This window comes from Eleutherodactylus coqui, chromosome 1, assembly GCF_035609145.1.
Source record: "Eleutherodactylus coqui strain aEleCoq1 chromosome 1, aEleCoq1.hap1, whole genome shotgun sequence".
Taxonomy (NCBI): domain Eukaryota; kingdom Metazoa; phylum Chordata; class Amphibia; order Anura; family Eleutherodactylidae; genus Eleutherodactylus; species Eleutherodactylus coqui.
This window is the reverse complement of record NC_089837.1, coordinates 502,056,532-502,080,237: the sequence shown is the minus strand read 5'-3', so window position 1 is coordinate 502,080,237 and position 23,706 is coordinate 502,056,532. Positions and strand designations below refer to the sequence as shown.

The 23,706-nt window shown below is 47.5% G+C and overlaps 1 protein-coding gene across 10 annotated transcripts in view; it reads right to left on the bottom strand.

Moving 5' to 3' along the window:
• The window catches only part of PICALM (phosphatidylinositol binding clathrin assembly protein), an 81,265-nt gene that overhangs the window by 19,486 nt on the left and 38,073 nt on the right, over nucleotides 1-23,706 (bottom strand). For 3 of the 10 annotated variants that reach the window (XM_066587262.1, XM_066587285.1, XM_066587293.1), the window contains exons 10-14: nucleotides 21,500-21,623; nucleotides 21,282-21,418; nucleotides 16,675-16,775; nucleotides 9,812-9,892; nucleotides 268-378 (exon numbers count right to left, since the gene is read on the bottom strand). In XM_066587262.1, the coding sequence (XP_066443359.1) occupies nucleotides 268-378; nucleotides 9,812-9,892; nucleotides 16,675-16,775; nucleotides 21,282-21,418; nucleotides 21,500-21,623 (554 nt within the window). The remainder of the gene's footprint in view (nucleotides 1-267; nucleotides 379-9,811; nucleotides 9,893-16,674; nucleotides 16,776-21,281; nucleotides 21,419-21,499; nucleotides 21,624-23,706) is intronic. The other 7 variants (XM_066587302.1, XM_066587320.1, XM_066587271.1 and 4 more) reach the window with 6 other exon arrangements.

Genomic DNA, 23,706 nt, shown 5'->3' with positions numbered 1-23,706 from the left:
AGCGGTCCCATTAATTGTGACATCACTGCGGGATGGAGAAGTAACCCTGCAGTGACAGGCCAAAGGGGACACAGGACCCCCATTCTTGAGCAGCAGTGAGACTCCCATGGTCAGTAAGTCATCCCCTGTCCTGCGGATAGGAGATAATTTATGATCTTGGTACAACCCGTTTAATGCTCCATTTCTCCAGTGGTGGCGCTGCAGGGACCTATAATTACCATGTTACAGGCAGGATAGCTTGCAGCATTTTCGGCACCCACTTCTTACCGGTTGGATCTACATTGATGTTAGTCGGAGACTTGTTGCCGAAAACGGAGTCAAAGTCGACGTTAAGGCCACCGGAGGTCTGTGGTTGAACAGCTAGAGATTGTGTGAACCCTGCGAAATACAGAAGACGGCAGATGAAAGATACGAGACAAAACCACAGAAGTCCTTGTGTCAGTTAGTAGGGGTCCTAAAGGTCGGACCGGCATGAGTAATAAAGTGATGGATAGTGATATGCCTTCCATGTATGTGATGGGAATACCCCTTTAACCAGTTCCTGACCGCTCAGACTATAAATGTCCAGCAGCTGAGGCTCGGTGAGAAAGACGGGTTAAACTGTCACGTTCATTTGCACCAAAAGCGGGTGAAACTGATCCCCAATGGCTTCTGCTTCCTAAATGGCCGGGTGACGTGTAAGTGACTTGGGGTTACACTGGGATGTACAAGAGTTCCTGAGATGTATAGAATATAAGCGACTAATAGAACTGAATGTCTTCTAAACAGTCTGTTTCCTTCGCGGAGCGGATGATCTATTCATTGCTGGAAGCTGAAGCTCTGCCAACTCTCATTCACTCACACACAATTTGCTGGGTATCTTCCCTTTATGCTCCGGGACGGCGGGAGCAGCTGCCAACAAACAGGCATTCACTAGCAAGTAACAGGAAGCCGACGTCCAGGAGGATGCCAAGCCAGACACTGCGGCAGCTTACCTACCTCACCGGCGTACCAGGACAATCCACGGAGGAGATCTGTTAAACCCACTAAAGGGGTCCACAAGACACACTGGAGGAGTGTTGGATGAACCGGATAACCATCTAACGCCCTAAGTGCCCCAGATGTCAGAAGGAGGATGCCACAAGATACAAGGGGTACTTGGCAGCGGCTTGCTCCATTCTCCCCAGTAAAGTGGTTAGACCACAATTGTAACTTATTCTCCATCAACAGGTCTGCAGAATGGGACATCCGTGTCCTGACTGTCACTGTGGGGTCGCTTCTACCCCCGGAAGAGACGTCACTGAGAATGGAGCCGAGTATGCATGGTCAGCACTCCATTCATATCAATGGGGCTGACAAACACCCGATTGGGTGCCACTTGGGTATAGCAGCAGTCTCAGTGAAAGTGAATGGAGCGCTAGTGTGCGTGTGACCGGCGATCCATTTAGTTCCCATTTAATTCCTTGTGAAAAGGTGCAATAACCCTGCAGTGAGGAGAGGGGGGGGGGGGGGGGGGGGAAACATGACCCCCGTTCTTGAGATCAGCAAGGGTCTCAGCGGTGACCCCACAATAAGCAAGTTATGCACAGAATAGAGGAGAACTTGCAATTGTGGTACAACCCCTTTAAACACACTTGGCAGGGTAGAGACTGTGGGGTGGTCCAGATTAAGCAGACACCTTAAAAACTCCAACAATAGATGAGTGACCAGTAGCCCCCCATCGTGGGGAAATCAGGCCTGTGACGAACCACCCCTTCAATGTCAAATAGCCCAAAGGGCTGATTCCAATGACCTTAGCTGGGGAGCCTCTTCCAAACAGTGCGAGTTACCATATAGAAGACTGTACATTACAGCTAATACTACGTGCCCGACCATTTATGCCTGTGGGGACGTCACTCCCATACATGTGTGCACGGGGTATATATATATCCTATATGGTCAGCAACACCCAGCACTGCAGAGAGCGACCATGTGACACTTCCGTCCCTTCCTTCTCCAATAGGAATAAAGCTAAAAGTTTTGAGCTTCCTGCTTTGATTGCGTCCACAATGGAGAAGGTAAGCGATGCCGTACCGGTCTTGAAGGATATGTGTTCTCAGAAAATAACCAGTTATGATTTTTTTGGCAATTTTTTTTTCTTTAATTTTTGATGTCATGATTTTAAAAAAATCCTAAAATCCTGCAATTATCACTCAACCAGTGAGCCCAACAGTCTGATACTTCCTGTTCTGAACAGATGACTTCTCAACAGTCATATCATTATCACCACAGGCAGGATGATCATAAAAGGGGACACCAATGTAGAGAACACAGGATACATTAGTCCCAAAAGAACATGGTCACAGCTCACCTCCTCCCGCTCCCTGCGCACAGATCACAGAGCATGCTGTGTTGGGTTTACGGCCCATTTGGCTAATGTAAATCATCTCTAAATGGTTTACTGTATTTGCTGCAAGTGGCCACCCTTTATTGCAGAGGCGTTTGAACTAACTATGGCTTCCAGGTAGCCCTCCGATTTTCCTGTTAGTACATAAGCAGCAGACCTGCTATGGGCAAGTCAAAGTAACTGTGTGACCCCCCACTTTTCCCGTGTCACACAGTCCACCCCTAGTTACTTTGGTAGGTACACAGGGGATTACTCCTGACCTTACAATTACAAGGCTTCGGTTTAGTTATATCCTATGGTTTAGGGTATTTGCGGTTCTTCTAGTGCAGACTTCCCACCCAGTACTACTCTACCACGCTGTCCTGGAGTGTGAGGGGCTTCCCACGTAAAAGGTCCATGTCTTCTCATATATAACCAAGTACGGCCCTCGTCTGACTTGACCAAGCCCGGGTTCAGCTGAGAACACATTCATATCATACTTCATTTCCCATGGGGATTTCTCTGCTAGCACACAAATCACTTAGACAGGAAGTGCGCAAATCCAAATCTGACCCAGAAGGGCGATGTGTTAATAGTGGCCAATATCAACAGCATCTTATATATTATAGGGATATATATCCACCACGTGCTCCCATAGATATCCCGCAGGAAGCGGCTATATTTGCATCGAACTTTCCTATTGGCTTGTGTATTTTATATGGCGTCACCTGCCCTCATACTCGTCTATACTCCTGTTTTACCCCACGGAAGACGATGTTTCCCAGAAATGATTCTATATTTGGGAACGATCGGGTACACGGGATGTTGGCATCCACAGAACACTTAGAGGCGTCTCCCATCATGGCGTTTAACTTTGAACCCATCTAACCATAACGGTTAAGGAAAATGGCGAATTCACCCGTTTTGTCTGTTGATATTAGGCGGGTCGGACGGAGTTCTAGATGAACTGCAAGTGTTTTTAGCAATACATGATGGAGATGTCAACCCATTATTGCGATCGGAGACTTTTAAAGTCTTCCCTAGCGGCCGCCTCAAATCCTCCATCTGCTTTGTTAAACGAGATACAGCGTGAACCGGAAGCGGTCGTTCTCAGGACGCCAAGCTTATAGCCGACCCTTCTGAGGAGACTTATAGGTGGTTACAGACTGCTACACAAGATCTCCATCTCCCGAAAGTGAAAGCTTCATGGAAGCTTTTTTTTTTAACTAAAAGGTTTTTCCGAGCCCAGTAAGTTGTTAGCGCACATTGTTAAACAAAACTCCTCCCCCCATTTTAAACCCGCCGCCGACCAGTGGGGATGCGGTACAGGACTCGGACACCATACCAACAAGCTTGTCTGAGAATCATTTACATCTCTAGCTATCCAAAGCTCAATATTCCCGGGCTGCGTTAGATACTTGGACTATATGGCTTCCCACACATTGACTATCTAGATGCCCCAATCAGAAGTGATGAGTTTACGTCGGTAATAGCGGACATGCCAAAAAGGAAATCCCCCGGGCCTGATGGGATACCACTGGAGGAATACCCGCACTATAGCCGCCTTCTAGCCCCTCGACTGCTGGAACTACACCAGGCTATTTTTCAATTGCCCCCCCCCCTCCACCCCCTCCCAATCGCTCAACGAAGCATCTATAGTGGTGTTACTAAAACCAGACGAACCCCTAGAAGAGTGCCGCTCATGTAAGTCTATCAGTCCACTGTATATAGACTATTAGATTTTAGCTAAAGTACTGGCTAATAGACTGGGTGAGGTAATTGTGAGTCTCATTCAACCGGATCATCAGGTTGGGTTGGCATGGTCCGGAAGATTGGGCCTTGGCAGCTTTGGATACGGCCAAGGCTTTTGACTGTGCAGAAAGGCCATACCTACAAGCAGTACTAAAACATTTTAACTTTGGACAGATCCTCCAGAAGCGGATCTCTATTACACATTACTCCCCCACGGCATGTATATTAACGGGATGCTGCCCCTACCTTTTACGCTGGGCAGGGTGATGCGACAAGGCTGCCCCTTTCACTCATATTATTCGCTCTGGAAATTGAGCCTCAAGGCATTAAAATTCTTCTGGATCAATATCACCTGGGTATCTAGACCTGCCCCATGGTATTATACACCGATGATATGAGTTTATGTTTAAGTCGGCCCGATACATCGCTGCCTCATGCGATCGATATAATGAAAAAGCTTGGAAACTTTTCTAGCCTTCCTTGCATTCCCTGCGGCCGGTCTTCGAGCACCCCCATATAACTCTGAGGCCACTCTCACACATGGCCCCGGCAAAGTACCGCAATTTTACTTTAGTTTTCGCAGTCAGCGTTCCGGCCTTGGACAGTGGCTTTAACACCCCCCCATCATTGATGAGGTGCGCCATAAAACGCAAAAACTAAAGCAGATAGCGCTTGGAAGGAAAAAAAAAAAAAAAAGAATCGCACATCTAGACCTTCTCCAAGCTGATCTGAAAATCTGAAGATGGACTCGCCCCCGAGGGGTCTCCCCGACGCAGAACCTTCGTATGAACCTAAATCTCACGGCTAAAGTTGAAAGCTTCATTGTTCCCAGAATTTAAGTTGGCTCCTGCCCGCCGTAGATATAGGGAGATACTTGTTACATTTTCCTTTAGTCAATATCCTGTTTATTAATCATTTTGTTTATAAGTGTTTTTATTAATTTTCAATACTCCGTTGTACAATCAATTTCAAAGGCATTTCAACAGTTACCATAGCTCTGATTGGTTCTCATACCGCTATTATAGTCTATTACTTTGCTTATTAAACTTCTTGCTTGGACTAATACTTTTCATCCCGCCCACCCCTGCTAATTACGTTTATAATTGCTTCTAGCAAACTTTTATAATCATCTATGCTAAAACTTTGTAACAGTATAGAAGGAAGAAGGGGAAAGAGGAGTCTAAGATGGGTTAGAAACAGGGGGGGGGAGGGGGAGTGTTTGAGACATGGGGAAGGGGTTGGTCCCCGACGTTGCCTCAGCATCCTCTGGTCCCATGGTAGAAGGGTGACGGGCGCGGAGGGTGGCAGTTATGGACCGCGTATGATTATATGCGCGTGTTGCGTAAGGATCTATGAAGTGGTAAGAGAGATGAGTAGGAGACAGGGAGGGGGGGGGGGGGGGTTATTTTTGTTCCGGGACTGTTTCGCACTCTTTCAGGTTTGGTGCTAACTAGGTAGTATTCCACTTACCAACCATTGGTCGAATCTTGGGGAGCTACGAAATGTTAGCCAGGGTTCCCATGTGGCGTGGTATGCTGAGTATTTCGTGTCGTCTCTTGCTTTCAGTTCTTCCATGCGGCCTATTTCATCTAGGACGGTCACCCACTGCACTTTAGTAGGAGGGTCCTGGGATCTCCACAGCCTGGGTATCACCGTACGCATCGCTAGGAGGTAGAACCTAAGTGAGCTTTTTGTGTTGCTTTTTAGTGATCCCGGGAGGATCGATAAGAGGGCCATCTCAAGGGTCCACGTATAGGATCCCTTGTTCAGTGCATTGTACAGTGCTTCTATTTCCCTCCAAAGTGTCCTAACCTGGGGGCATGACCACCATATGTGTGAGTGTGCCAGCCTCCCTTAGGCATCGCCAACACAGGTCAGACACCCCCCGCCGTACTTAGCCAGCCGCACTGGGGTTCGGTACCACCTCGTTAATAGTTTATAGTTAAGTTCCTGGTGGCTGCTTGAGACCGTCATTTTGTGAGTCATACATATGGCTTTGTCCCAGTCCTCCTCCGATATTTCCCTCCCTAGTTGTCTCTCCCAGGCTCTCCTGTGCCCCCCTCCGGAGTCCAGTCCCTCCCCGGCTACCAAGAAGCCATAGATGGCAGAGATCTCTCCTCTGGTCCTCTGAGGTTGATCACACAGCCTTTCAAATTGTGTGTTAGGTGCCATCAGGTCTGATATTGGTCCTAAGGATCGTATATAATGGCCTATCTGGTAGTATTGGAACCTATTAATCATTTTGTATTCTTCACACTGTAAATTTGTGGATGACACCAATACATTGTTGTTAATTGGAATTGAAAACGAATAAACACATTTTGAAAGGAAATCGCACATCTGCGAGGCTCCACTGAAAACAATGGAGAGTTATACAGTGTAAAAAATCATCTGTGTGAGTGGCCCCTACGGCTGGTGAGGCCCCTACGGCTGGTGAGGCCCCTACGGCTGGTGAGGCCCCTACGGCTGGTGAGGCCCCTACGGCTGGTGAGGCCCCTACGGCTGGTGAGGCCCCTACGGCTGGTGAGGCCCCTACGGCTGGTGAGGCCCCTACGGCTGGTGAAGCCCCTACGGCTGGTGAAGCCCCTACGGCTGGTGAAGCCCCTACGGCTGGTGAAGCCCCTACGGCTGGTGAAGCCCCTACGCAAACTCACCAGGCAGGTCTGGCAAAAAGAAAGACATTTGCACAGTTTAAGGGATTATAGCTGAAACTCCAGCAGCTTGGCAGGATTCGCCATTCTGGGGGTCTGGGGTACAGCGTTTAGAACATTTATACAATTCCGGTACCATGAAAATGTTTTCAGATATTCAGCAATCCTCAAACCATCTATTATAAATTCCTGCAACTAAGACATGCCTAAAACAGTCAGTATGAGTCAACTAATCTCCTCATCTCCCAAGTCGTCAGGGCCCTGAGAGGACTTATCTCATCAATGTATACCCACCTCACAAACACTCCTATGACATGAACACCCTTGGGGAGTATTGATAGGTGGTGACAGATCTCCCCTCCCCCTACCGGAGACGATACTCAGGCGGCCATGAGATCACATCTATCCGTTTCTGCTGCTAATAATAAACTGGTCCAATAGTATATCTTCCAGCAATGTTATCGCACCCCAATTCCACATTCGTATGGGTCGGTTGTGACATGCAGGGTGCCATCCGTGCTCTAAACAATGGGCAGATGTTATGCATCCCACAGGGTGGCAGCTTTTTGGGAGGGGGTATTGGAAGTGCTCTCAGTGGTGCTGGGCATGGCGAGGTGCGCCTTTTGGACATCCTTGGAGATGAAATCTGGGTGCACCACCCAAAAAAGGAGCACTCCTTTTTTCGTCTCACAAGGCGATGGCTTGGTGCGATTCATATTTGACTGCGCCATCTCCAAGCGGTTTGGGATCTCTATCTGTTACCTGAGTGGTTGGAGGTGGAGGGGACACTTGTTTTGCTACCTGACAAATCACTTGTATGTATTGGTCTGAGGGACTCCATTTATATGTGCTGAAATAGGAACTTTGTACATGACCGTTGTACGATTCTGCGCTTGTTAATCTCACTAGGTTGTGTCTAATAGTTCAATAAACAAAGTTTATATGATAGAAAACGCACACAAATATGTCAGCGCTTCATCTCATCCCGTTCTAATACAACTAAAAAAATCTATAAAAAAATCATCTCCGTCTCTCCAGGCGGTCGGCTCCACCCCTCCTCCTCACTGTCCTGGGTATAAGGGCTCATTCCCATGAGAATGATTTAACGCTGTAATGCGGAGCGCACTATCGTTGCCAGATGTGGAGATAGCCAGCTGATTGCCAGCTCCCACGGTGGTATAACGCTGTGTGAGCCCTAAGACAACAGAAGCCTTCCCGATCTGCACAAGGGCAAAAAAACACTAAAAACTAGAGATGAGCGAACGTACTCGGTAAGGGCGATTTCGCAATCGAGCACCGCGATTTTCGAGTATTTCACTACTCGGGTGAAAAGTACTCAGGTGCGCTGTGGGTGAGCGGGGGGTTGCAGCGGGGAGTGGGGGAGAGAGAGGGCTCCCCCCTGTTCCCCGCTGCTACCCCCCCACTCCCCTCTGCAACCTCCCACCCCACAGTGCACCCGAGTAGTGAAGTACTCGAAAATCGCGGTGCTCGATTGCGAAATCGCCCTTACCGAGTACGTTCGCTCATCTCTACTAAAAACCACTGGCTAAATTCCGGGTGGTTTCACGCCTGTGTTGGAGCCTCCAGTCGTGGTTCCGTCATAGATCCGGCACAAAATTCTGAAGGAAAAAGCGCTGCATTATAGTCAATGGGCTCCAGGTCCATTGTGAGGCGGACCTATTCGGCCAGAGGAGTCCCCTTTCCTGTTCCTTGAACGGAGAAAAGACAAAAACCACAAAGATGTGAAACCGCCCCAAGGCATCATGTCCACGAGGGGATCGGATTCCGCATGCGGGAGCCCGCAGTGGAATCCAACTGTGCCCACGGCCAAGACACTGCGCACCTGTCTGGATCTTCCATGTTCTTAACTGCGGATGTGAACGAAGGTGTCGGACGCCGCACATGCGCAGCGCAGTGGTTTTCTTTGTTTTTTTAAACTCCTGCTTCCTGCAGCAGAACTGAGCTGTGGACGGGCCGCGGACCGCATGGCTTCCATTGACTTCAGTGGAAGCTGTCTGTGCAGGAACTGCAATGAAATAGAGCATGCTGTGATTTGTTATCAAGATCAAAAGGTCTGCAAACAAATCCGCATGCTTTAATTCGTGTGCGGACGGCCATGCTTCCCTATGGGCAGCTTGATTTGCAGATCTTGCACACGGGTGATTCGCGCGGATTCTGCAAATTACCGTATAAACTCGAGTATTAGCCGACCCGAGTATAAGCCGGGACAATAAGTTTTACTACAAAAAACTGGTAATACTTATTGACTCGAGTATAAGCCTAGTATATACTGGGTAAAGAAAAATTGCAATAATTACCTCCCAGCCGGCGTCTGTGTCCCTGGAGCGATGGTCTCCCCGGCGGTCCGGCAAGTTTCTCGAGACTTCTCCCCTGTCATCTCCTTGGCTCGGCTTTGAATTCTCCCGCCGTCAGCGCTGCATAAGTAAGCACTGTGATTAGATCGAGCGCCAGCCAATCACAGCCGGCGTTCGAAAAACCAATCACAGCCATTTAGTTATGTCATCCACTGATTGGCTGTGAATGATCGAGCACCGGCTGGGATTGGCTGACGCTTAATCCAATCACAGCTCTTACCTACATAGCGCTGACGGTGGGGGAATTCAAAGCTGAGCAGGTAGATGACAGTGGGGAGAATTCTCAAGCAGCTTACTGGCGGGGAGACCATCGTGCCGGGAACACAGACGCAGGCTGGGAGGTTAAGTATTGCGGGTTTTTGTTGTTTTTTTTCCACTCACTCGAGTATAAGCTGAGGGGGGCTTTTTCAGGATAAAAAAAATGAGCTGAAAAACTAGGCTTATACTCGAGTATATATGGTAGATCCGTCCGGGAACATTGGGCCTAACTGTTGCCTTTTGTCTCTAGATTTAGTGTTCCTTTACTCCTTAACGGCCTTACGTGTGGCTGGAAGGTGGTTTCCACTATAAAGCCATCTGATGGAAGCAGATATCCTATGTTGCTATGAATACTGGATGAGGCCACGCTTCAATGTGTGCCGCTCACCGTATTTCAAGCCCAGGAGTCCGTTGGCTGTGTGGTTACCTACCTCCATATAGACCAGCTACTGTAGAGGGTTCAGTATGGAAATGGGAAGCATTAGGATAGACTTGAGGCCCACAGAAAGAATCTGTTAATTCAGGTGAGAGAATGGAGAGAGTTAATGGGTGCAGGTCTGTATTTGGGACAGATGAATGGTAGAATGGTAGCGAGAAGCGATATATGGACTTCTACCATGAAGGACACTTCAAGAGGTTTCTAGCTTTACATAAAGTGTAACCAGTAGTGAGAGGAATAGAAAGTTCTGCGTATTTCAAGTCCTCCATTTACTGCCAGTGAACAGGAAGAGAGAAGCTAAATACCTGCACTATAGCACAGCTGCGGTCTGGAGACTAGTACAAACAGCACAAATCTAATCCTGTCCTGATAGTTTGTTACAATGTATCCGTGGAGGTACAATATATCAGCCTGAAGTGCAGGAGGAGACCCGATGGAGGAGGATCCTAGACTGCATACATTGTAGCAAACCATCAGTATCGGGTTACCAATCACAGAAAGCAAGCAGAACATTGTGAGGAATTGAAGTCTGTTCTCCACCCATTTGGAAATTAACTCTTCATTTCACGGAAAAACGGTTACCACCTATGGGCACCATAAACGTAGGCTATGGTGCTGGCAGGGCAGGTTCTATGGAGCCCAGGGATGTATTTCTTACTAGCTTGTTAACCGCGACTCCGTCCACGTGAAATTTGTATATTTTTTTATCTAATCTGTGTTTTGCTGTATACTGAAACGTAAAAAGTTTAAATAGTGAAAGGAATGTAACTCATTTACTGTCAGCGCTGTTCTGTACGTTTTTGGTCTTGTCTTTTGCTAGGATATAAAGGTTTTGTGGGCTGTACACACATGAGCCGCCACATACAGTTGCTCATGAGAAAACCATGTTTTTCCTAAATGTACACCTGCTACCTCAAGTGTTTGCCCTTCAGACTTCCTGATCGTCGTCACAAATGCTATTTAGATGGAATTGCAGCCTTTTGAATTGAAAATGCAAATCCGTCAGTCTTATCGGAATGTGTGGAATTAAAACACTTTCTCCTTCTGCTATTCCAGTCCTAACAATGGCTCTTACTATATTTCGCCCCCGGTGTATAATTTGTAATCGTGTGCTGATACAGTTTTGGTGCATTAAGATTACACATTAATAGGACCAGAAGACCAACTTTTAACCTCAGCTGATGGGAAGGCACTCCAAGACAATTCCGAAGAGTTAAAAAACTACCAGGTAGGAGGTGACGTGTTCAGTGTCTATAACAGGTAGGACACCTGCCGCCCATTTACCTCCTGTCCCTCCTATTGAAACATCTATATAGTATCCTACCCTCACCGGTTTTATTTGTAGGTTTAGTCCCAAGAGAGGAGCATTTTGAGAGGTAGGAACTCAGCTTTCCCAGGTTAAGATATCCACCTGGTATTAATGTTAGGACCCATCTGAGAGCTTGGTCACCTGGACGTTGGTAGATGGGCCAATGTAATTTGATCAAATTATATACTAAGAACCTTGCATTATTTAATGTGGTTACATTATAGGTTTGTATACCTCTGATAGTGAATTTATTTTGCGTGCTGCTGCCAATTTTGGTTTCTGCCTCTAACAGGTATGAGGTGACGTGTTAAGTGTCCATAACATTATCTACCCACACATACGCTACCATTTCCCCTTCGACTTGTGAAATAATTTTTTCATTCATCTGTCCTATAGTTTTATTAGTTGATGCCAAAATTGCCCTTTCACATAACCATTCTTTATTCCCCATATTGGGTTGCAGTTGAGTATCAGAGCTGTGCTGTGATTGGTATTTATTATACTGCTGAGGTAAAATAAAAGCTGTGCTGTGATTGGTTGCTATGGGTAACAAAGATTTTCTTTAAAATCTCAATCCACATTAATGTATGGGAGAGTGTGCGCAACCTGCAGATCTGAGTTCACTATCCTGTCCACACGCTGACTTCCACAGGCGACAGTGCGGGGGCAGGGAGTCGGGTAAGTGTAAAAAAATACCTCCCTGGGCTCCACAGAACCTACCCTGTGAGTGCCAGATAATGTATGGTGCTCATAGGTGGTGACAGGTTCGCTTTAAAAGCATGTTTGAGTTTGTAATTTTTTTGGTAACAGTTTTGTTTTGGCATTTTTAAAATACTTTGGGGAAGCTGGGGATGGGGTGTGAGGGGTGAGAGAACAAAATGTATATGGTGAGGGTTAATTATGGGGAAAAGGGGAGTAGTTACAGAGAAGTTGGGGGAGCTGTTAAGGAGGATTGGGGTTGGTTGAGATAAAGGGTTAAGTTATGCGGGGTAAGGGTTATTGGATGTTGGGGGTGGGGTATTATGGGGGAAGTTGATAAGGAGAAGCTCAGCAGGTTGGTTATGTAGAAGTGGGAAGGTTGTGCATTAAGGAGGAGCAGGGGTGGGGTGGTGAGTAAAAGGGCAAGGAGGAGAAGACTTGCCTGCCGCGGTTTTCACCATTATATATATAAACTTATGGTAGGAACACACAAACAAAAAAACCCACAGTAACACGGCTGCGTGTGATCCAAGTTATTTAAAGGGATTGTCTTAATACAGATGACCCCTTTAATTTAGGAGCCGCCTCTACACAACACTGGCACTCAGACGATTGTGCCATGGGAAGCATATTACATAGTGGCCATTAAGACGAATGTAGTACTGGAATGGCTCTCTGTTTTGGCTCATACACAGGGGTCTAAAGCGGGGGTGTGCCCTCTACTGGGCAGGGCTGGTCTTTACGTAGTGAAGTATAATTTACTGAAGAAGTCCTACCACAATTGGCCAAGACTGACGTCTACCAGCAAAATAAGCAGTAATGCTGCAGTATCGGGACAATGAGCCCCCCCCCCCGCCACAGGTCTATCGAGGTCCTAAACTCACTTTATGCATCTTCTTTAATGTGGCAATGTCTGGCAACAACCAATCACACAGTCCAGTCTCTGATACAAGCTAGGAGATTTAGCAACATAGTAAGCAAGATTTCCTACACAGTGACTCCACCAGCAGAATAGTGAATGCAGCTCTGAAGTATAATACAGGATGTAACTCAGGATCAGTACAGGATAAGTAATGTATGTACACAGTGACTCCACCAGCAGAATAGTGAGTGCAGCTCTGGAGTATAATACAGGATGTAACTCGGGATCAGTACAGGATAAGTAATGTATGTGCACAGTGACTCCACCAGCAGAATAGTGAGTGCAGCTCTGGAGTACAATACTGGATGTAACTCAGGATCAGTACAGGATAAGTAATGTATGTACATAGTGACTCCACCAGCAGAATAGTGAGTGCAGCTCTGGAGTATAATACAGGATATAACTCTGGATCAGTACAGGATAAGTAATGTATGTACACAGTGACTCCACCAGCAGAATAGTGAGTGCAGCTCTGGAGTATAATACAGGATGTAACTCAGAATCAGTACAGGATAAGTAATGTATGTACACAGTGACTCCACCAGCAGAATAGTGAGTGCAGCTCTGGAGTATAATACAGGATGTAACTCAGGACCATTACAGGATAAGTAATATATGTACACAGTGACTCCACCAGCAGAATAGTGAGTGCAGCTCTGGAGTATAATACAGGATGTAACTCGGGATCAGTACAGGATAAGTAATGTATGTGCACAGTGACTCCACCAGCAGAATAGTGAGTGCAGCTCTGGAGTACAATACTGGATGTAACTCAGGATCAGTACAGGATAAGTAATGTATGTACATAGTGACTCCACCAGCAGAATAGTGAGTGCAGCTCTGGAGTATAATACAGGATATAACTCTGGATCAGTACAGGATAAGTAATGTATGTACACAGTGACTCCACCAGCAGAATAGTGAGTGCAGCTCTGGAGTATAATACAGGATGTAACTCAGAATCAGTACAGGATAAGTAATGTATGTACACAGTGACTCCACCAGCAGAATAGTGAGTGCAGCTCTGGAGTATAATACAGGATGTAACTCAGGACCATTACAGGATAAGTAATATATGTACACAGTGACTCCACCAGCAGAATAGTGAGTGCAGCTCTGGAGTATAATACAGGATGTAACTCAGGATCAGTACAGGATAAGTAATGTATGTACACAGTGACTCCATCAGCAGAATAGTGAGTGCAGCCCTGGAGTATAATACAGGATGTAACTCAGGACCATTACAGGATAAGTAATATATGTACACAGTGACTCCACCAGCAGAATAGTGAGTGCAGCTCTGGAGTATAATACAGGATGTAACTCAGGATCAGTACAGGATAAGTAATGTATGTACACAGGGACTCCACTAGTAGAGTAGTGAGTGCAGCTCTGGAGTATAATACATCCAAAAAACAATTTGCCAATGCATCCTTATGGACACTAAGCTACAAGCTGATTCACGGTTTATCAGATATGCATAAATATTGGTTTCCCCACAAACTGCTTAAAAGCATCAGTACTAGACAGTTTTATCACAGGTATCTGATGAGAGCACTAGGAGACTGCTACCCCTACTAGTTCTGTTAGGGATATGGATGGGGAGTGGAATTGTGCATGCACATCGTGAACTTAATACCCCTTTAAGGCAAGTCCGGGCTTCTCTAAACTCACAGCATGAGAGCCTTTGTATACCTGAGCTTGACCTGTCTATTCCATGCCCATACATAGGCAACTTGACCGGCTCATAGAACGGATTGGTATGATCTAAAGAACTAATCCCAAACTAGACTTGAGCCTACAGTGAGCGACAAAGCACCTAAACTAGAGTAGGAGGATGAATGAGCCCTAGAGCAGGGGGTCTGCACAGACATAACCGCAGCTATTGAGTAGATGGATATAGATTAAAGGGTACGTTACCGATAAATATGTCATGGTTAGGAGTCTTAGCTGTGAAACTGGCGGGATCGGTAGTTTTTACGGGTAGATGGGCGACATCGCTAGGTTTACTGAGGAAAGGATTAAGATTTGTGATGGACTCATCGACGGCTTCAGAAGTGAAAGGATCTGCGCGCCATTCAGAGACAGGAGAGGTTAGAAGAAGAAGCAGAGAGAAAAGCAGGTTAGAAGAGAGAGGCGAAACACAGGTGGTTAGTAAGAGAGAACGTCAATGACACAGTGAGGGGGATCCAGACGCGGCAGGTTTATTCCATTCATCCCAGGGGGGTTGTGTCTGCAGAGGGGGCATGGATTTCTGAAAGCCTCCTTCAGACGTTGCGGACGATCACAGAAAATCTGCCACGCATGAATATACCCTTCAGTACTCCTCAGTCTCAGATATAAGCAATCCCCTTATCTAGAGGGTTGCTGCAACACTTAATCTTAGATTGGGCCACGTAAGGAGAAGGTAACATGCACCGCAGAAGACAGGAGACACGAAGGTAATGTGTCCTACGATAGCCCATCCCAGGGCTCATAGATATGGGGAAACGGCTGATCCCACCATACTCCTTCACAGAGCAAGTCAGGCTTCCCGTGTGTGGTGTCAGACAAGAGCAATGCAAAGAATAAAGGAAGGACAGTCTTAAAAGCGTTCTTCGGGATTATTGCTGACCTATCCTTAGGAGAAGTCATTAATATCTGCCAGTTCTGCCGCCCAGGACCCTCGGCTATCAGTTGCTTGAATAGGACGCACCATGTCTTCATTCATTACATGGCCTATGTGCAGCTCAGTCTCATTCAAGTGAATGAGACTGAGCTGCTACACCAGGCACAGACGCTGCACCCCCATCAAATATAAGACTGGTGAGGGTCCCGGGCAATGGAACTGCACCACATATTGATAAGCTATACTGAAGACCCCCAACACAGCGGAGCCCCCACTTGGGATCCCCCTCTACGAGTTGGAACTGAGAGCGGCTCCATAAAAGTGGCTCCTGTTTTGGTGGACTTTCATGTGAATGGCCATTGTGTACTACTACACACCAATACAAATGTAAGGATGGCTGCGGCTTTGTGTTGGCAGAAGGACCCAACTTGACCAGCTGTTTGCTCAGGGTGCCTCGTTATAAATGGAGCGATGTCTGGCGGTACAACTGCTTTTACTGCCACCTTTCACCCATCCTATGCTTATTATATGCAGGCCCAAGATATAGGGACGTGTGTTCCCTAAATGAATACAAGATATTAAAGGGGCGGTGCCAGAATACACCTGTGGATAGGTGCTAAACATCTGATCGGTCCGACCCCTATTGGTCTCATGCTTCCCTCTCCCTGTCACTACCACCTTGCAGCACCCACCTGCAGTGACATCAGATCTTACGGAGCTGGGGCTGCCGCTCCATTCATTTTAGTGGGGCTGACAGAAAAAGTTGACTTCAAATACTTGTTTATCTCCAGTGGTCCCATAGAAATGAATTTATGACTGCTGCTCCAACGCCCTCCTCTCTGCGGGGGGAAGGGGTGCATCGAATCTGCTTTGAGGAGAAAGGGGGACATGGGACTCCAATTTAACTTCTCTCCTATCCTATGGATCGGTAATGAAAGTCTATTCTGGTACAGCCCCCCTTTAAGAGTGGTCTAAGAAGCGAGACCACCACTAACCCTCAAACACAAGGGGCCGCATAGCTCTGAGAACTGTGTATGAGATATGGAGTAGTAGAAATCACCTATAGGGGGTGAAGAGTTCTGGATGCTTTCCGGAAGGTGGCAGTACCAGCTCAACGGACACCTTGGCAGAAGCGATGCAGTCGGTTGGTTCTGATGCATAAGCTTAGGGATTTATGCCATAAACACGCTCCTCGCTCCTTATCTCCCATCCACATCCCACAGCAAATTCTCCTCATTAATATTAACAAGCTGAGGCTGCAGGGTGTGTCGGGACTTACAGCACGGGCTTAGGATACAATCCAGGCACGCTCCTTACCTCCCCACGTACTCGCTACTGGTGGCACAGCGCTCAGCGGATGAACAGCTGGCTGGAAACTTGGCTGCATGTCAAGCAAGTCATTTGGCAGCTTGGAACTGCTGAGAAGAGAAAGTACAAGCACTGTTATGTCTGTGCAATTACACTCAGCCCACACAAATATCTCCCCCGCGGCGGCGGCCCGGCTCAGACGCAACCTCCACAGCTCCCAGGCACAATGGGGATTGTAGACTTATACACTGGCAATCATACTATGGCCAACGGAACTGAACAAAGCTACTCCAGGGCAGATGAGCCCTCAGAGGCCAACCGCCTGGGACTTGTAGTGCAAGCGTGGACAATACTTGGATAGGTCTAGTGGTCGGCTCCTCATCTTCGGACACCGTAGGCCTGGGGCTGCAGTCCACTCTACAGCGCCAGCTCCGTGCATTTGGCCAGGGAGTAAACCAAGGGGCAGTTCTGGCCAGACTTGTTTTAGTCCCTCTTAGGGCTCACGCAGTGAATAGATCCCGTTGTTTTCAATGGCTTCATTCACAGCTGGGTACTTTTTGGTTACATGAAAATAAAAGTAACATGTCCTATAAGGTACTGAAATAACCCATTGCAAACAACGGGCCTGCGTGAACATGCAGTAAACACGCAGGAAATCTGCATATTCGCTGCGTATTTATGCAAGCGAACATTGCTTTTTTATGCATGTAAGAAGAAAAAGCGAACGATAGGCAGAAATCCGCAGGGAATCCATGTATACCGGTCTGTGACCATGTGGGGTATTTATATAACGAGATCCGCAATGCACTCATGTGAATGAGCCCCTACTCATTACAACCCCTGTCCGAAAGCTTTAGTAGGGCACGAGTGTCAGAATTAACCCGCTCAGGACCCCCACAACTAGTCAAAGATATCACCAATAGCAGCTTGTGCTTTAGCAGACTCAGACGCCAAAAGATGACATTGCTTCTGTAGCGGTGACTGGTAGGATATATAAAGGCTGCATGAATGAAGATCTATACACTGGATGGCCCCTTTATTAGAGCACCGGCCCTTTAACGATTGGAGCTCCCCTGTATGGAAATTCTCCCAGTGACCCCGGAGTGTGGCATAAAATCACGTGACAAGTTCTCCGTGGATCAAGTTTTCCTTGGTTCATTTTCAGTGTTAATCCACATTAAATGAGAAAATCCAGCAATCTGAGTGAATTCCAGCGAGGCCAGTCATCGGTGCTAGACTAGCCGGGACCTGGATGTCACTGCCGGCATTGTGGGTTTTTTCCCCATGTAATGGTGTGGAGAGTAAGAGAGAGCATGGGGTGGACGAGAAAAAACATCCAGCACAAGGATCCTGCGGGCGAAAACAACTCATCACTGAAAGGGGTCAGAGGAGGATGTCAGGAATCATTCTGACCAACAGGCACAGCGCAGGCAAGGAAACTGCAGAAGTATACAACGCAGGGGGCCCAACTAAGGAACAACTTATGGTTCCTTAGCACGGATGGGCTAAAACAGCAGACGATCACTTGCAGCGCCATTACTAAGAGAAGCAGAAAGACGACACACTAGGGGATAAAAAGAGCGCAAAAATTGGACAAAAAACATCCTGGGGTCCGATCAATCCAGATTACGGTTGCACCGTGCTGCTGGGAGGCCAGAACTTAGCGTAAACAGTATAAATTGACGACCTCTTCCTGGTTAGAACATAACCCCCCCCATCTAATGTGCGGCAACTACAAGAAGCTTCCTGTCCGCTGGGGCCGATCTTCCTGCAGAATGATTTCTTCACCCAGTGGAATCTACTCCACAACAAATACAGTTAGTCCCCGACTTGCGAACAGGTTCCGTTCCGGGAGCCTGTTCGCAAGTCCGTTTTGTTCGCAAGTCGAACAAATAGTTGTATGGAGGGGATCGCGGGTGGATCCCGCTCCATACAACGTTGGGTGCCGGCTGTTCATACAGCGGGCACCCGGCGGCAGCAGTTCCGACGAGCCGTGGCGCTTGTCGGAACTGTTAACACTTTAAATACCGCTCTGACAACGGTATTTAAAGTGTTAACAGTTCTGACGGGCGGCGCGGCTCGTCGGAACTGCTGCCGCCGGGTGCCCACTGTAAGAAACAGCCTGCACCCGACGTTCAGGGGGCCCGTACAGCGTCCCACGATGAGATCGCGGGACGCTGTGTGGTTGCTAGGCAGCCGGGGACCTCCTGAAAGGCCCCAGGGCTGCCTATGCAGAGTGCCTATCAAGCGCACGGCTTGCTAGGCAAAGGAGGTCCAACGTGCTACTAGATGGGGGACCAATAAAGCGGCCGCTCAGTGCATGTGGCAATAGTCATAGAAGTTAAGGCCTTCTTAGATGCAACGATCTTCAAAAACAAAAATCATTCAAATGAGTGAAAGTGAACAATAATTATAATTGTTCAGGCTAAAAGCAGCCAATAACCGAACAATGAGCGATTCTAGTTCACGGACCCCTATAATGGGAACCTTTATTGCCATCGGTGGACTTTAGCAAGAGCAGGAAGCTCCAAGGCAAATAAGTGATAAGTAACAGATAAAGGAGGAAGGTCATAAAGCTGATGCAAATCGTGTCTGTCCTGTGAGGCACAGAGCGGCTTTATCAGGTCCTTCCCTCCGGCTTTATCAGGCCCTTCCCTCGGCTCTATCTGACCTTCTATACAGTGATGGGAAATTAACATTTCTTCACTGATGAAAGGTTTATCTGTAATCCCGGCCACAAATGGTTGGATTATACTGACTGTGCGGATCAATAGACATTGGACTCCACAGTCTGAACTGCATGATCGTATTATCCAGCTGGAGCGAGCGTTAGTGTGTGGGGGCCATTCACAAACCCCACCTGGACGCCCTTCTTGAGCGATACATTACATGTCAGTCACCAATTACTCCAGACGGGTCGGTGATTCGGGGATTATTCTGATTGCCAGATTGGAGTCGGGAAGGAATATTTTTTTCCCTTAAGTGAGGAAAATGTACTTTTTTTTGCCTTCCTCAAAATGACCCCGGCAGGGTGTTATATTACCTGCTGATGGTCTTCAGTGCCAATGTCTAGCGGATCCGCAGGTTCCTGGACCTGTTTCACTTCTCCAAGGTGGCCGCCACACCCTTCTATCGAATGCACACTGTGCACTGGCAGACCAAGTAACTTCATACTATTTTGATTGGTCAGTGCTCATCACATGAGCAACACTGACCAATCAGAGAGCAGGTATAGCGTACTGGCAGTCTAATAGTTATGATCCACCGTGTGGATTAGGTAGTTAGAAGACGAACACAGCCATTTTGGATGAGTGAAAACAGAGCCTGGCCGATCTACAAAACATTGGTGTTGAAGACCATTAAAAGGTAATGTACCGCCACCATCTGACCATGGACACAACTTTGTCCCAGGACCAGAGGGTCATTTAGTGTGTGAGTGTGCTGGGCTGCTCACTCAAGTAGCGGGTTTTATGCACCCAGGTACTTGCTTGGGAGTGACTCTGATTTTACATGGTATAACTTATTGTAGTTTGCTGGGTGGGCAATGCCTGGTACCTCTGCCAGTAGACGCTCAGGACCATGTAAAGACAGACTATGAGGCCAGGAGGGTATAGACGGACTTTGTGCTTTTGCCTGGAGTTTTGCTTTAAATATGTACAAATCTACAATTCCATGTCTGTAGTGACAGCTTTAGGCTAAGGGTCCCTTTAAATGGGACAACTGTCAGGTGCTTAAGTAACCAATTGTTGTCCTAAAGATTATCGTCCCTGTGAAGCAGCAATCATCAGGACACCAGAGTGATGGTCACTCAGTGAATGGAGGTGGAGTGCGCTAGAGATCTCTCCCGGACGCCCGGCTCTATTCAGAATGAACAGGTAGTTCACAGATAAAGGACTGCCCGATCAAACAGCCGTTAGGTGAGCTGAAAACCAAGCGACTCGGACAAGTGAACGATTCTTGCTTGTCCTGTTGGGTCCTGTCTTTATATGGGCCAAAACCTGCCAGTAATTGCTTGTTTGAGTGATTCCATGTAAAAGTAACCCAAGATGGTGCAAAGCATTACCACTTATTAAAAAAAACACAATACAAATCCTTCCAGCCAGTATCAATACAACCCGAAACACGTCAGATTACTGACTGCTCTGGGTTGCAGAACGGCCACAGAAAAGTATATAAAATGTAAATGTAAAGGGCCCTTTGAGGGCCGAGATGATCATCATGCTGGGTATAGCTGCACCCGATCGGCTGATGAACGCGCACACACCGGTTCGTCGGCTGATCAAATCCTTCTTCCTTCCCGTGTGAACAGGGAATGTGTGACGGACGGCGATGCTTCTCCATGGCGGCCGGACGACTGCATGAACAAATCGGCCCGTGTAAAGGTTAGGCAAAAGAGCCAACTATATGATCGGCACTCGTTTAAACGCCCGTGTGAAAAGGCCCTAAGGATAAGAGAGTTCAAGGGAATTGCAAGATATCCGTGCCGTTCTCTGCTGAAAAATCTCTGCCTACATTATCAGACCTCCCAGACTATTGGATTTTGGAGTAAAAGGATTGTACTTCAGCCCCTGTTTTGGGAATGTACACGGCTTCCCATCCTGAATGTATGAGCATACCTGTTTAATGAAGTAGGTGTTGAAAACAGGTCAATGGCGGCGGTGGTGTTTATACTGCCCGCCGATGAGGACACGGGAGAGGAGGCTGTGGTGGAAGCGTTGTGAGGCTTTTTGGAGAGCTCCTTTATACGCTGTTCCTTAACGAAAAACAAAAATCATAAGGACAAAGCAAAGAGATTATAACACTAAAGTACCCTGAGGGACGGTTATAAGGATACCTTTAATGCTTTTAATCGGGCCTGCTCCTCCTCCAGAGCCGCTTGCTTTTCCCTTTCATCTACCCTGGTGAGAGACAGACCTGTGCTCGCCAGGGACGAAACTGCATTGGAAAGTGTTGTCGCCCTGCAAAGAGAAACGAGAGATCAAACCTTAAAGGACAAACGGATTAATGTCCGCAGGTTACAGGGTGTAAAATCAGCTTAAAAGTACCTTTACATCGAACTGTCGGGTGCGCAGGAGCACCAGAGAGTCGGACCAGCGACTATCCCTACTGTGCTTTACAAAGGAGTAATAGTCGTTCAGATGAATGGAGGCTCAAAGACTGAGTGGCTCCTGTTCACACTGAGCAAGAAGCCGCTCGGCAGTCGCCCCGTCTCAGTGAGCCGAAATTGAACGAGACTAGTGACAACTGAGCGACTTCTCACTCGGTGCCCAGCTGAAGGCTTGGGTAGCGGTACCTTTAGTCTGAAAAGATAAAGAGCCGAACTTGCAGACTTTAATGGGTCACAAGAGGTTGTCCACCCATTTTCATTAGTGAATTCTGAGCTAACAGAGGGTTCCCTCTGTCCAGGATCCTCACTTCTTGGCCAGAGAGGAGGCGGATTACAAAATGGCTTGCTTTGGAGGACCCGCATTTCCTGCATTACGCGAACAACCCACTGCTTTGAGTGAGCTCTGTGTAATACTTAATGTCTCCTGTGGGAGTGCTGCAGGCAAACTACACACTGCCGGAATCAGATGGAACGTCACAGGGGAAAAGTCGCCCATGTAAATACAGCCTCACATGGAGTAATGTGCAGGAGGTTTAACCCTTTCCAATCCACTGTCTGAGGTCTTCCAACATTCTGATCGAAGCCTGCGCAGCTCCAATGTTGGAAGACATCCAGCAGGGTATTCTTACTGTATATTACTGGCCGCTCTGTTGCTGGGACCTCTCCGACGTGTCACATACCGCAGTACTGGTTCGAGCCAGCAGATAGTGCCATTGTATAATTGCAGAAAGAGAAAGCCCCCTAGGAAACCCAGAATCCAACATTGGATTGCTAAGGGTTAAAGAACTCACTGCTTTTTCCCATATGTTTATGACGCTCCCAGCAAATTATTCATGAGGACCTCCTAGCCCACCAACAGCATAAAGCACGACAAGTTTAAAAATGCATGCAGTTTTGCTGCACGGTACTTTGATGCATATATAATAATCTGCTCGTCTATATATTTCGCACGAACGTGAACAATGGCGAACAAATTGGCGATTACGTCACTGGCTGAAACAATTGGCTCCTGTAACAGGATTATAATGTCACATTATAAACTGGAGCACATGATGCCCCTTCTGCTGTGACCTGAGCAATCAGCTGCGATCTGTGAGAACCTGGAAGCAAGTGTTCAATTTTCCTACAGCGCCTCCACAGGGGAAATTAGGCTCCAGGGTCCAAGACCAAGCGATCATCAATTGCACGATTGAATTGACTCCAGCGTTCGCTCTTGCAACCTGTTTATACAGGCAAATACCGTATATACCGGCGTATAAGACGACTTTTGAACCCCGAAAAATCTGCTCTGCAGTCGGGGGTCGTCTTATGCGCCGGTAATACAAAAAAAAAAAAAAGTGTAAAAAAAAAAAATTTTATTACTCACCTCCCACGGCGTCCTGTCGCGCTCCGGCAGGATGTCGCTCGCTCCGGCAGGCTGTCGCTCGCTCCTCGTCCCCGCCGCAGCATAGCTTTCTGAATGCGGGGCTTGAAATCCCCGCTTCCAGAAAGCTAATACACACGCCGGCAGCCATGACAGCATTGAATGGCTGTGATTGGCTAAAGCACACGTGGCTTCAGCCAATCACACTATTCAATGACATCATTGAATGGCTGTGATTGGCTGAAGGCGCACGTGTTAGCAATCACACCCATTCAATGATGTCATTGAATAGTGTGATTGGCTGAAGCCACGTGTGCTTTAGCCAATCACAGCCATTCAATGATGTCATGGCTGCCGGCGTGTGTATTAGCTTTCTGGAAGCGGGGATTTCAAGCCCCACATTCAGAAAGCTATGCTGCGGCGGGGACGAGGAGTGAGCGACAGCCTGCCGGAGCGAACGACATCCTGCCGGAGCGCGACAGAACGCCGTGGGAGGTGAGTAATAAAATTTTTTTTTTTTTCTCCACTGAATACCGGCGTATAAGGTGACAGTTGGGGGGTCGTCTTATAC